This window comes from Antechinus flavipes, chromosome 3 (assembly GCF_016432865.1).
Source record: "Antechinus flavipes isolate AdamAnt ecotype Samford, QLD, Australia chromosome 3, AdamAnt_v2, whole genome shotgun sequence".
Classification (NCBI taxonomy): domain Eukaryota; kingdom Metazoa; phylum Chordata; class Mammalia; order Dasyuromorphia; family Dasyuridae; genus Antechinus; species Antechinus flavipes.
This window is the reverse complement of record NC_067400.1, coordinates 623,263,943-623,278,401: the sequence shown is the minus strand read 5'-3', so window position 1 is coordinate 623,278,401 and position 14,459 is coordinate 623,263,943. Positions and strand designations below refer to the sequence as shown.

At 51.1% G+C, this 14,459-nt stretch overlaps 1 protein-coding gene and 1 long non-coding RNA gene across 4 annotated transcripts in view; one reads left to right on the top strand and one right to left on the bottom strand.

Moving 5' to 3' along the window:
- The window catches only part of TTYH1 (tweety family member 1), a 69,160-nt gene extending 57,483 nt beyond the window's left edge, over nt 1–11,677 (top strand). For 2 of the 3 annotated variants that reach the window (XM_051989664.1, XM_051989665.1), the window contains exon 13: nt 11,338–11,677. In XM_051989664.1, coding sequence (XP_051845624.1) covers nt 11,338–11,662 — 325 coding nt within the window. In that variant the 3' untranslated portion in view covers nt 11,663–11,677. The remainder of the gene's footprint in view (nt 1–11,337) is intronic. The other variant, XM_051989674.1, reaches the window with a different exon arrangement.
- LOC127556496 (uncharacterized) lies at nt 8,831–10,136 on the bottom strand. Its single transcript, XR_007952469.1, has 2 exons — nt 9,838–10,136; nt 8,831–9,139 (listed from the first exon to the last, which is right to left on the bottom strand). It is a non-coding gene; the product is annotated as an uncharacterized LOC127556496 (long non-coding RNA).
- Nucleotides 11,678–14,459: the final 2,782 nt, after the last annotated feature.

The following is a 14,459-nucleotide window of genomic DNA, read 5'->3' as shown; positions in this document are numbered from 1 at the left end:
GAGGGAGCTAGAGATGGTGGGGAGGGGTAGCAGAGTGGTGTGTATGTGTAAGGGGGAGTGGAGGGGGCTGAGTCTTAGAAGCACTTCTCGGCCAGGACTGTGTATGGGCAGAGGGCCAGGACTTCCCAAATGTTGCTCCCACTCCCCATCCTTGCGGAGGAAGCCCAGGAGGTCTGTGCTGACAGCCTGGCTGACTCTAGGAGAGACCTCGGGGTAAGAATCAGGAGGCAACAGGAGAGTGAAGACCTCCTGGCTCTTCCATTTCCCTTCCAGACCCTCTTTGGACCCTCCCCTTATGAATTCTGAGGGAGCAGTTCAGGTTTGTGTCCACTGCTTTGGACACAGCAAGGGGCAGTAAATACCGAAGAAGCTGGCTGAGGCGGGAGATGGGGCCATGTGCAGCCCGTTCTGAGCCTCCTCCTTCAGTTCTGGCAGGGAGCAGGATGGCTTTGGGATCGGGGGACAGGGAGCACAGTCTGGGAACAGGGAGCAGGATGGCTTTGGGATTGGGGGACAGGGAGCAGGATGGCTTTGGGATTGGGGGACAGGGAGCACAGTCTGGGAACAGGGAGCAGGATGGCTTTGGGATTGGGGGACAGGGAGCACAGTCTGGAGACAGGGAGCAGGATAGCTTTGGGACTTGGGGACAGGGAGCAGGATGGCTTTGGGATCGGGGGACAGGGAGCACAGTCTGGGGACAGGGAGCAGGATGGCTTTGGGATCAGGGGAGCTATAGCTCTTGGAACCCTGGGGAGACAGCAGGTGGCCCTGCTCCGGGGACAGCCTTAGGTGAATTGAGCCCTTGAGTTTCAAGCAAAGATTTATATCCTAAAAGGAGAGTGGTTACAGAGTGCCATGGGGGAGGCCCACTGGTGGCTGTTTAGGGCTTATATCCGTCCCTTTTTTCCATGCCTGGAGATGGTGGAAGACTTTCTCCAGGACCTTCCAAACTTAGCCTTGATGTCTGAATAACTTGGCTTCTCAAACAGGATGTCCCCTGGATCCCTCTCGGGATCCTTCTTGCTGTGCCAGTCCTCGGCCAACAAAATCCCCAGTGCCACCAGAACCAGAGAGGCCAGCCCGACGCGGATGAAATGGCTGAGCTTGGGATTGTCGGGGCCTAAATCTGCGGGGACCAAAGAGCGCGGGACAGTTAGGTGCACCTGCGGGGGCTTCCGGCATCCCCGACGTCGGCATCCGCTTCGCGGCGGGCTCCCATCCCGGGCTGGCGCAGCCCTCGGGGAGGGGGGAAGCCCTCCTGCCACTGAGCCTAATCGGCCTCCCCGGTTCCCGCCCCATCTCCTGGTTCTGCCCACTTGAGCCAAGCCGAGTGTGTCTAACCCTTCCTGCGGCAGGTCCCCCTCCGGCCCCAGCCTGCTCTTCTCCAGGTCAGAGATCCTTGACTCCTTCGCCAGTCCCCATTTAACACGACCCCCTTTACCATCTCCCACCCCCCCTGGATCGGCTCAGTCCTACTTGGGGACCTGGGGCCTGCCGTCCCTCCTCCGGTTCCGGGTCTCCCAGCAGCCTGACAAAGAATACCTTCCAGCCAAGCCATTGATGAAAGGCAGCGGAAGCGATCCCCTAGCTGCCTCAAGCCGTCAGGGACCCATTTCTGAATGCTTTTCAGGTCTGCTCAACGATTCCCCCGGAGTTCATTCGGCTACATTCTTGCCCAAATGGCCCTTTCCCTCCTTGCCCCCAGGAGAGAACGAGCCACTTAAGCCAAGGCTTCCCCGATCTCCAGGGACTCCAAGCCTAGGCCATGGCTCCAACAACCGCGTCAAAAAGGGAGATGAGGTGGGGAAGTTATGGCCGGCTGATTCATCCATTCTGGCGCCTAGTGATGACCCTCCCCTTTATATGTTCTCACAAACCGCCCCTTTCAGGACACATTCTAGAATTTTGCCTGAAGGTTCTAGTCCCACCTAGGACCCTGCCCTGTTCCTGGAGGCCTTCCTCTGGCCCCGTGGCATTAGAGCTGATGGTGATTCTTCCCTGCTCTGTTGCCCTTTTCATATCACCCTCTGTTTTCTCTGCCAGGGCAACTAGGGGAAAATGGCCATAGTGAGCCCCAGGGAGTTGGTGTCTGTGAGGGAGCAAGACCAGCCTCAGGTGGCTGCTTAATGGGGCCATCCTGGCTGGCACCGAGGCCTTCCCGGCTGGCACGAGGCTCTGCCAGCTGGCACTGAGGCCCTCCCGGCTGGCACTGAGGTCCTCCCGGCTGGCACTGAGGCCCTGCTTGTTGGCACGAGGCCCTGCTGGCTGGCTTTGTCCTGGAAATGTCCCATGGTCCAGCTGGCAATTCTGAGGGCGGCCCCTCCATCCCACCAGGCCGTCTTCTCCTCCGCATCTCTAGGAACATGGCTGGACTCTTTCTTGTAGACTTGGCTCTGACTCCCCGGGAAGCCAGGCTGGGCCTCTAAGCCTCCTAGAGGCTTGGCTGCTCAGCTTGTGGGCCAAGGACAGAGTCGGGGAGGGGGCATCTCAGCCTTCTTTCTGGGCCGGGGCTTCAGGCCGCAGGTCCCTCTCCCCTCCTCCTCAGAACTGTCTCCTCAGCCCATCCTAAGCAGACCCACTATCACTGCCCTCCCCACTGAGCTCCTCCTCCGGATGGCCCCATGTTCATCCTGGATGGTCACTCGGGTCCTGACCTCAGAGTCGGTTAGTCTTCACTCTGCCTCTTCCTCAGCCCCCAGCCAACCAGATGATGATGTCATGTTAAGCCAGGCTTCTGCCCCCTCCTCCCCCAATACGATGGACAGAGTCCTAGCTTTAGGAGCAGAGGGGCTGGGGTCCTGCAGGACCCCAGGCAAGTCATCTGCCCAGGTCAGACCTCATTTTCCTTGTCTGTAAAATCAGGGGCTTAGACTGAAAGACCTCTGTGACCTTGGGGGTCCACTCACACAGACACCGTTCCAGGTCAGGTCTCCAGCGCCACTTGTCTGAACAATTGAAAGAAGCAGCTCCTCTTCCAGGGCAGAGACTTATTTTTGTCTCTCCAGCACAGTACCCTGTACACAGTGGGCACTGAATAAATGCTGATTAAGTCGAGTCAATGTGTTGTGAGTAGTCTCATGGTACTCTGTACACAGTGGGCACTGAATAAATGCTGATTAAGTCGAGTCAATGTGTTGTGAGTAGTCTCATGGTACTCTGTACACAGTGGGCACTGAATAAATGCTGATTAAGTCGAGTCAATGTGTTGAGTAGTCTCATGGTACTCTGTACACAGCAGGCACTGAATAAATGCTGATTAAGTCGAGTCAATGTGTTGAGTAGTCTCATGGTACTCTGTACACAGCAAGCACTGAATAAATGCTGATTAAGTTGTCAATGTGTTGTGAGTAGTCTCATGGTACTCTGTACACAGCGGGCACTGAATAAATGTTAAGTCAAGTCAATGCGTTGAGTAGTCTCCCTGCTTCCCAATCACTCTCCGAACAGCAGACAAATTAGTGTTCAGAGAATGAGGGTCTGACCTGTTTCTCCTTACTCAGAAATCTGCAGTGGATCCTGTTCCTTCAGGATAAACCCAAGCCTGGCACCGAAAGCTGATATGTAATGTTAGGGCGGGGCGGCCACAGTACATAGAGAGGAGTCAGGAAGACCTGAGGGCAGATACTGTCTCAGCCATTACTAGCTACATGATCCTAGACCCTAGTCACTTAGTCTGGGCTGCATCCGTTTCCTCAGATGTAAACTAATAGCACCTGCCTTCCAGAGCAGCTGTGACGATCTAAGTGCTCAGCACAGTGCCGAACATACAGTGGGTGCTCAATAAATGCTTCTTCCTTTCCTTTTCCCTTTGATTGCCAAGGAAATCTTCCTCACAATAACTCATTCCCAGGTGAAAGGGGCTGCTTTAAGTGTGCATCCTCTGAAAGGGACCTGTATGTGCACAAACGTTTGTGGCAGGTCTCTTTGTAGTGGCCAGATACTGGAAACTGAGGGGATGCCCAGCAATTGGAGAATGACTGAACAAATTGTGGTATATGAATGTTATGGAAAATTATTGTTCTGTAAGAAATGACCAGCAGGAGGATTTCAGAAAGGCCTGGAGAGACTTACAGGAACTGATGCTGAGGGAAGTGAGCAGGACCAGGAGATCAGTATATACTTCAACAACAATACTATAGGATGATCAATTCCGATGGACGTGGCCATCCTCAGCAATGAGATGAACCAAATCAGTTCCAATAGAGCACTAATGAACCGAACCAGCTACACCCAGTGAAAGAACTCTGGGAGATGACTGTGAACCACTACATAGGGTTCCCAATCCCTCTATTTTTGTCCACCTGCATTTTTGACTTCCTTCATGGGCTAATTGTGCACTACTTCAGAGTCCAGCTCTTTCTGTACAGCAAAATAACGGCAAAGACATATATACTTATTTTGTATTTAATTTATACTTTAATATATTTAACATGATTGGTCAACCGGCCATTGGGGGGAGGAAATGAGGGGAAGGAGGGGAAAAAGAGAAAAGGTTTGGCAATTGTCAATGCTGTAAAATTACCCATGCATATAACTTGTGAATAAAAAGCTATTAAAAAAAAAGTGCATCCTCTTCTTCGAGGATATTCAGGTAGGCGCTGAATATCCACTTGCCAGGTTTGGGTTCACCTGAAGAGCCTTGCAGAACTGAAGTTCTCTGATTCTGATTCTTAGGATTTAATTCAACCAAGATTAAAAAAAAAAAGATATCCAATTTTTTTCTAATTACAAGTTAAAACAAATTTTACCTAGTCTTTTTTAGTTTTGAGTTCCAAATTCTACCTCTCTCTTCTTGCCCTCTCTGTGATGATGGACAATTATACATGTGCAATCAAGTAAAACACATATATTAGTAATTTTGTACAAGATGATTCAAAAAAAATGTAAGTGAAAAGTAGCAGCTTCAGTTTGTATTCAAGCACCATCAGTTTCTCTGGAGTGCATAATATCCTTCTCCATTAGTCCTTTGCGATATCTAGTATCGTTGCATTGCTGAGAATAGCTAAGTCTTCACAGTTCTTCCTCAAAGGATATTGCCGTTACTGTATCAACATTCTCTCTCCTGTTCACTCGGCGTCAGTTCACGTAAGTCTCTCCAGGCTTTTCTGAAATCCTTATTTCGCACAGCATAAAAATATCCCCTCACAATCACACATCGCAGCTTGTGTGGCCATTCCCCACCTGATCGCCATCCCCTGATGTCCGGTTCTCAGCCGCCGCAAGGAGAGCTGCTAGAAACGCTTTTGTACAAAGGGGGTCCTCCCACCCCTTTCTTTTTGATGCCTTTGGGGTACAGATCTAGTAGTGATACGGTCGGATAAAAGGTATGCAGTGTTTTATAACCCTTGGGAAGAGTTTCAAATTGCTCTCCAGAATGGCCGGATCAGTCGGGGGCCAAGGAGATACTGCGATGTTTTTGAGAGAATTTAGACCTCAAGCCAGCTCTAAATTAAGTAAATATATTTATTTGAGAATTATGCACTCAAGGGAATTTAGCAGGAGTTAGCAGCCCAGCAAAGCAAGATAAAGATATTTGTGGAAGCTGATTACATCACAAGAGATGTAGATTTGGAGATTACAGGAGGAATCTGGAATGGTCCTAATGCCTTAATGGAATAATACATGTGGTTACCCAGAATGCAAATGGAAAAGCTCATTAGGGCATATTAATGTATATTAGTATAATTAGCCTGTCATAAGTTCACCCAAAGGAAAGCAAAGGAGAGTTCACGGGCGCCATGTCAGGGGAAGGATTTATTGAAGTTGGTAATTCAATGTCCTGGTCTACATCCTACGGGTGCTACTTTCTCATTGGCTGATATCTATGGTATATATAGGATGCCTAAATTTGTTGGATGGTGGGATGGCCTTGTACATGTCAGTGAGTTATTTCTGAGGGGCTCGGGCGGGGGGCAACAATCAGAATCCGATCAAGTTCACAACTCTACCATCAATGCATTGGTGTCTCAGTTTTCCAATATTGATCATTTTCTTTTGTCGTATTAGCTAATCTGATGGGTATGAGCTGGTACCTCAGAATTGTTTTAGATTTCTATAATCAATAGAGCATTTTTTCATATGACAATAGCTTTGATTTCTTTTTCTAAAAATTATCTGTTCGTGTCCTTTGGCCATTTATTAATTGGGAAATGACTTGTATTTTTATAAACTTGACTCAGTTCTCTATATATTTGAGAAATGAGGCCTTTATCAGATATTTGTTGTAAACACTTTCCCCCTAGTTTTCTGCTTTTCTTTTAATTTTGGTTGCATTGGTTTTGTTTGTGCAAAACCTTTTTAATTTTAATCAAAATTATATTTTACGCTCTCTATTTTCTTTCATCTTAAATTCTTTTCTTCATAGATCTGACAAGAATCCATGCTCTCCTTATTTGCTTATGGTATCACTATTTAACTTGTTCCCATTCTGCCCTCATCTTGGTATATGGTGTGAGATGTTGGTTTATGTCTAGCTTCTGCCATCCCGTTTTCCAGTTTTCCCAGCACTTTTTGTCAAATAAGGAGTTTTTGTTCCAAAAGTTTGGATCGTTGGGTTTATCACCTACTAGATTACTCTGGTCATTCACTGTCCTGCAATGTGGACCTCTCTGTGATCCACCACTCTAATTTTTGGCCAGGCCCCAGTTGTTTTGATAATTGCTGCTTTATCATGCGGTCTGAGGGCTGGACTGGCAGGACCACCTTCTCCCCCATCAACCCCCCGCTGAGCCTTCATATCCTTTTGTTCTTCCAGATGAGTTTTTCAAGCAACCTTTATTAAGTAGTGACTGAGAGCTGGGGGGTGCTGGGCCCTGGGAAATGGACACACACACACACACACACACACACACACACACACACACTCTCTCGCTCCTGTCCTCCTGAAGATTCTCCCAGACGATCAGGTGGGAGATTAAGGAAGCTGGCAATTCAAAGTAATGTCGGGAGAGCCGCCCTGGTCCCCCCGGTGGGTGAGACCTGGGGGAGGGGGCAGCCTCTGGGGAGGGGTCCAGGCCAGAGAGCGCACCCCGGAAGGGGGATGGGAGGGGGCAGCCGTTGGTCTGGCACACGGAATGGGGGAAGGTGGCCTGAAGTCCACAGCTTGTAGACCGTCTCATGGTCCCCAGACTGGCTCGTCTCCATCGCGCGGCCGTGTTCTGTTAGGGGGGCCCACGCCTCCCGCCGGGCGAGCACTGGGCCCCTCCCCAGTCACAGCCTCCGGAAAGATGGAGCTGCCGCTCCCGCTCAGGAAGCCCCGGGGAAGCCAGAGGCCTCCGGTCGCTGCGCCCTGACCCCCCTGTGAGCGCAGGGCCTGGGGGCAGGTCCCACCATCTTCCAGCTGCACCAGGCCCTCGTGGACGGACGGATACCGCCGGGGATGAGCTTGCTGGGGGGCAGCGAGCCGCTGGTGGCGGGTGGGGGGCGCTGCTGCCGTTGCCCCCCACAGCCTCCTCTGTTCTCCCTGATTTGCTTCTCGGATCCCTGATTTCTTTTTGCTTCTGAGCCATCTTCAGGAACTCGGGTCTGTTCCTCCGCCTGCTCCTTCCCCTCCCCCCGCTGCCCCCTTCTCGGGACCCGGGGGGTGGGGAGATCCCCGGAAGGCACTCGGAGCCTGGGGTCCTGCCCTCTGTCCCAGAGTCCTCCTCTGTCCGGCCCTGGGGAGCCCCCCCCCCATCCTTGGCCCAGACGTGGCCCCGGCAGCAGAGCCCGCGGGAGCAGAAGGGCCCGTCCGGGCCCAGAGAAGGAGCTGAGGGTCAGGGCCATTCCCAGGTTCTCCTTCCTCCCTCCGGCCCAGGGACATGGGAGGAAGATGGCGGGGAGTCCGTGGCGGACCCTTGTTGTGTCCTCAGCCGGGAACAGCACAAGCTGGGGCAGGGACCGGGGGACCCGACTTGGGCCCTCCAGTGTCAGGCCCACAACTGAGACAGGGGACCCCAAGGGGACCTTTTCTCCAGCTTCTCCCGCCCGGGGGCTTCACCCCAGAGCTGGGGGGGGGAAGGACCACAGGCCTGACCCCGGTCCCTGACCCGGGCCGAGCACAGGCTGGGCCCATCGGGGCCGGGGCCGGGGGGGCAGGAGTCTCCAGGGGCCCAGCTCCAGGCAAAGGCCAGGAAGAAGGGGAGTGAGTGTGGGATTGGGGGTGGGGGTGTTCACAGTGGGAATAAGAGAGCAGCCTGGGGGAGGGCAGGGCTGCCTTCAGAGCACTTGGTGGGGGACCCCCATACGGTGCCCTGCCCCTCCCCCTTCCTCCTAGGGACCCTCTGAAACCGCCCGGACTCCGGGGGCCGGAAGGCCGCAGTCACCCTCGCTCCGCCCAGCCCAACCACTGTGACCTCCCTCTACCTCAGGTCCTGGGATCGGGGATCAGAGGGGCCCGGGACCCCCAGCAGCGTCTGTGGCGACCCCATCACCCAACCAAAGGGGGCCCCAAGGCCTCCGAGGGGACGGGCCACCCAGCGAGGAGGGGGCAGACCCGGCGCTCCGCTGGCTTGGAACGTGTCCCAGGCAGGGGTCCCTGAGGGTCCCCGCAGAAGGAGGGATCCCAGCGCCCACACGCTGCTCAGGGATGCCCGCTTCTCTCCCAGGGGACAGTGCTTCACTCAGGAGCAAAAGGAGGGGGAGCCCCCCCCGAGGTCCAGTCGGCGCCTTCTGCCTCGGTCTCCCCCACTGGGTGCGCCCTTGGAGGGGACTGTCCCTGGGGGACTCGGGGGCCCGCGGAGGGAGGTTCCTGGCCCAGGGGCAGCCCCCTTCCCGGGAGGGGACCGGGATGCCCCAAGGCCAGGGCAATGCGATCCCCACCCTTGGGGGGCACGGGCAGGGCTCTGACGGCTATGCTCCGAGAAAGTTTATGGCTCACACAGGGAGGAGTTACAGAGGGTTACAGAGGGCAGGGGACCCCGTCAGGGCTCGGGAAGCCCCCCCCCCGCCTGCCCCGCTCCAGGTCCCGGCCAGGCTGAACCAAATTAGACCTTCTTCTTGCCCCTGGGCAGCTTCTTGGTGAGAGTCCCGCCCGACCCCTTCTTGGTCCGGCTCTGGCTGTACCAGTCCTCTGCCAGCAGGGCCCCCAGGGCGGTGAGGGCCATGGCGGCCAGCCCCATCTTGATGATGTCAGTCACCTTGTAGTTCCTGTGGATGAGGCCTGAGGGACAAAAGCGCGCAGGGAGCCGAGGTTTGGGACGGGTCAGCAGGAGGAGAATCCCTTCTGGGGATCTCGGGAGAGCCCCCCCCAAGGCAGTCCCTTCCACTCTGGGATAGCTCTGTACAAATTCTGCCCTTTGCCCCTGGCCCTGGGGGGCTTCTGGTCGTGGGTGGCTCCTGGTTGTGGGGGGTCCCCTGGTCCTGGGGGGCTCCTGGTCCTGGGGAGCTCCTGGCCCTGGGGGGCTCCTGGTCATGGGGGGCTCCTGGTTGTGGGGGGCTCCTGGCCCTGGGGGGCTCCTGGTCCTGGGGGGCTCCTGGTCGTGGGGGGCTCCCGGCCCTGGGAGGCCCCTGACCCTGGGGGGCTCCTGGTCCCAGGGGGCTCTCAGCATGGCGCCCCCCAGAGAACAGCCCTCCCTCTCTGGAGCCTTCCCTACCCCCACCTCCTCTCACGCCCCCTCACAGGGCCCGGCCTGGACCCCCCCTCTCTTCTGCGGGTTTTTGTGGCTTTTCACTGCCATCTGGGCCCTTCCGGGAGTTTTCCAGGCTGGCTTTTTGCCGGGGAGGCCCTTCCGTTTGCCCCTCTGGGCCAGCTGGGGTCCCTGCTGACCGTTCCCAGCTTTGGGTGGGCCTGAGCGTGGCTGGCCTCCCACCAGGCTGGGGGGAAGCAGAGGGAAACGTCCCGGGGCCCGGGGCACTCACTCAGAGGAGACTTTGCAGTATGATCCATTTGTTGGTGGCTCTTTGGGCTCGGCTATCCCGCCATTTCTGAATTCGCTTAGGCTCTCTTAGATTATCCGCAGGGTCATGTGGGCGACTCTGCCAAACGCTTCCCCAACTCTAGGCATCCTGGTCCCACGGAGCCCCTTCTTTCCCGTCAGTCACCCCAGCAAGGAAAGGAGCAGAAACTGCTGTCGAGGACATCTTGCCCCTCAGTGACCAGCACTTCCGTTCCTACAGGTCACAAACCCTGCCTTTCACCAAGCATTCTAGAACCCTGCCAGGAGATTCCACTCTTGCCCAGCCTCCTGCCCTCCTTTGGGAGGAGCCCCGGCTTCCCTCCCTCTCTCGGAGCAGGGAGGTCCCACGCGGCTTCCCGGCCTCTCCCCTGCGGCTGGGGGCAGAGCCCCCGCCGTCATCTATCCCCTCCCCCAAACCTACAGGTGTCCGTCCAGCTCAGCCTCGAAGGCCAGCGTCTGGGGGCCAGCCCCCTGTCCGGGACTCCGATAATCTGACTGATGGCCCCTCACACACCTTCCAAATGTCCTCCCAGCACTGGCTCTTCCTTGATTCCCCCCCAAAGGACACCTCTTCTTTTGCTTCTCCAGCCCCCAGTCCCTCCTTCTGCCACCATCTTCTCCAGCAGGAGATTTCCTCTTCTAGAACCCAGATAACCCTGCCCAGAGCCCCCCTTCTCTTCCCCTGCGTGCCCTTGTTGTCCCTCTGCCCAGAGCCTGCCATCTTCTCTCCGTCTTCTGATCTGGAGGAGGCGGCCTTTTCTTCACTAAGAGAAACTCCCCGTGTCCCAGTCTTAGCCCTCCCGTCTCCTAGGAGCCCCTTGCCACTGAATGCCCTTCCTCGCTCTCAGCCTCTCATTCTTTTCTCCCTACAAACTCAGGTCCACATCATCCTGACCCCCCCCCGAACAATCCTGCTTCCCAATGCCCCAAACTATTGACTTCTAGCCCTCTTTTTGTGCTAACATGCTGGAAATCCCCTCCTGCCCCTTCCTCAGCTTTAGCTCTGTGGTCAGCCCCCAGCCTCTCCTCCATTGGGACGGTTCTGAAGGCTGGTCCCCACCCATCTCTCACCCGCCAGCTCTGATGGTCTTAGGTCCAGCTTTCTCCACCTTTCTACTACTAATAAATAAAAATAATTACACATTTAGGTTTTCTTTCAATACTTTAATGGTGGGGCTCGGGGGTTTGTTTAGTTTGCTTGTTTAGTTTTTTTTTTTTTTAAAGGACTGTCCCCTCCGCTCCTTCTTCTCCTCTCAAATTCTCTTTTTACTTAGCTTCATGACATCACTCTTCCTTCTTTCTTCACTCTCTTTCTGGCCTCCCCTCACACTTCATTGGGGGGTACTTATTTCTTGCCCCTTTGGTGTGGGGTGCTCCCTGGGACTCTGTCCAGGGCCCTCTTTTCTTTCTTTTCTCTTTGTGAGTTCCTCAGTTCCCCAGAATCCATGGATCAGCCATGGAGGAACCGCCCCCACATTAATAGATCCAGCTCTAGTCCCTCTCCTGATCTCCAATTCCCATCTTCAACATCTCACAGGCATCTCACAATTGAGATGGGACCCATGATGTTCCCTCCCCCAGACTCCCCTTTTAGGTACCATCTCCAATCTGCTGAGCTGGGACTCTTCCTTCTCATTTCCCATCCCAACCCCCTGGGCCCCATCCAGTGCAGATTCTGCTGCCAAAACACTACTCGAATCCATCTCCTCTGTGTTCACAAAGGGACAGGTGTGATTTCTTTTAAAAATTATCAAGAGTGGATTTGGAGCTTTTCAACAACGTCGTGATTCGAGGCAATTCCAATAGACTCGGGATGCGAAATGCCATCTGCTTCCAGAGAAAGAACTATACAGACTGAATATGGATCAAAGCCTAGAATTTTCACTTTTTGTTTGGTTTTTTCCCATTTGGTCTGAATTTTTTTGTATGTGACAAATATGGAAATACGTTTAAAAGAATTGCACATATTTAACTTATATCAAATTATTTGCTGTCTTGGGGAGGGGGAATTAAGGGAGAGAGAAAAATTTTAAACCCTTACAAAAACAAACGTTGAAACTATCATTACATTTGGAAAGTAAAATACTATTGAAAACTAAAAATATATATTAAGAGGTAATGGGGTCCAGTGTGAAGAACACCAGTGCTTATATCCCACCTCTGATCCTTATTTCCAGTGTGATTGTGGGCAAATCCACCTTTCTTCACCTCATTTGTAAAATGGACTAGATTGTGTCTGAAAGCCCTCCCAGCTCTTCACCTACAATGTCTGTTATTTTTATGTAAATGGAAGCCCATGGACTACCTCATCCCACTTAAAAATAATTACTTTTGTTGGGTGAGAACCCTTCCTCATTGAATTAATCAATTAGAACTAGGTGTGAATTGATTCCTTGAATCAATATATTTCAAACTGAGGACCAGTAGGAGCATCCCCAGACAAAGGATGTAGAAGGAAACCCCAAATTGTATCCACTGATTAAGGGAAACCAAGAAAAAAGCTAAATTTTCCTTACCTTCTTCTCCTAGTATGTATTGACTAACAAATGGTCATGCAATTTGACCATTTCTTTACCTTAATGTTTTAGGTAATCTGGACAGCCTTCATCACAAGGAGCTCAGGTGCACCAGCAATATATATAATTATACATTTGGGTTTTCGTTCAATACTCAAAGTATTTCAATATTTTGATGGTGGGGCTCATGGGTTTGTTTGCTTGTTTATTTTTTTTTAAGAATGCTGGAGACTTGGGCATGTTTGTAGGCATTTGGGAAGAAGTTGATAGATGAAGAACTAATGATTAGAGAGAAGAGATGATTGTAGAGAGCGCTCAGAGGATTGTTTAGAGAGGAGTACAAGGATTGTCTTGCTGATATGAGGGCTTGATATTAGATATCAGATTTACAATAGGTCTGGCCAGTTCTGTGGCACACCACTAGGAAACACTGGAGGATTTCAGGGAAAATGTTAAAATTTTGTTTTAGAAATTAGTGACAATGACTATAGTAATCTAGTATTTGATGAACCCCAAACCCCCAGCTTCTGGGATAACAACTCACTATTTGACAAAAATTTCTGGGAAAATTTGAAATAAGTATGGCAGAAACTAGACATTGACTGACAGCTAATACTTTATACCAAAATAAAGTCGAAATGGGTTTATGATTTATACATAATGAGTGATATAAGAAAATTAGAAAAATTAAAGGTAGTCTACCTCTTAGATTGTGGAGGAGGAAGGAATTTGTGGCCAAAGAAGAGCTAGAGCATATTATGAAATGCAAAATGGATAACTTAAATTATATTAAGTTTAAAAAGTTTTGTGCAAACAAAACCAATGCAGATGAGATTAGAAGTGAAGCAGTAAACTGAGAAAAAAATACATCCAAAGTTTCTAATAAAGGACTTGTTTCTAAATTATATAGAGAATTGACTCAAACTTATAAGAATACAAGGCATTCTCCTATTGATAAATGGACAAAGGACAGGAACAATTTTCAGGTGAAGAAATTAAAATCATTCATAGTCATATGAAAAAATGCTTTAAATCTTTTTTGATCGGAGAAATACGAATTAAGACAATTCTGAGGTACCACTACATACCTCTCAGATTGTCTAAGATGACAGGAAAAATGATAAATATTGGAGGGGATGTGGGAAAACTGGGACACTGATACATTGTTGGTGGAATTGTGGACAGATCCCACCATGCTGGAGAGCAATTTGGAACTAGGTTCAAAAAGTTATGAAACTCTGCATACCCATTGATCCAGCAATTTTTATTCGGCTTATATCCCAACGAGATCTTAGAGGAGGAAAAAGGACCCACATGTGCAAAAATGTTTGTGGCAGCCCTTTTTGTGGTGGCAAAAAAACTGGAAACTGAGTGGATGCCCAGCAGTAGGAGAATGGCTGAGTAAGTTATGGTATATGAATGCTATGGAATATTATTGTTCTGTAAAAAACGACCAGCAGGATGATTTCAGAGAGGTCTGGAGAGACATGAACTGATGCTAAGTGAAATGAGCAGAACAAGGAGATCATTATACATGGCAACAGGAAGATTGTATGATGATGGATTCTGATGGACGTGGCTCTTTTCAACAGCAAGGTGATTCAGAACAATTATGATCTTGTGATGGAGCCATCTACACCTAGAGAGGGGACTGTGGGAACTGAGTGGATCACCACATAACATTTTCACTCTTTTTATTGTTTGCTTGCATTTTGTTTCTCATTTTTTCCTTTGTGATCTGATTTTTCTTGTGCAGCAAGATATCTATAGAAAAACACAAAGAAGAATTGCACATGTTTAACATTGGATTACTTGCCAACTAGGGGAGGGGGAGAGGGGAAAGGAAGGAGAAAAAAACATGGAAACACAAGATTTTGCAAGGGTGAATGTTGAAAACTATGCATATGTTTTGAAAATAAAAAGCTTTAAAAATAAATAATAAAGAAAATGATAAAATCTTTAAACACAGAGAGACAAAATTCATTCCTTTCTAAACTACATTGCAGATTTTGTCTCCCATGCCTCAGAAATCTTTGGACTGTCTCCAGCCCTGAAACTGGAAGGAACT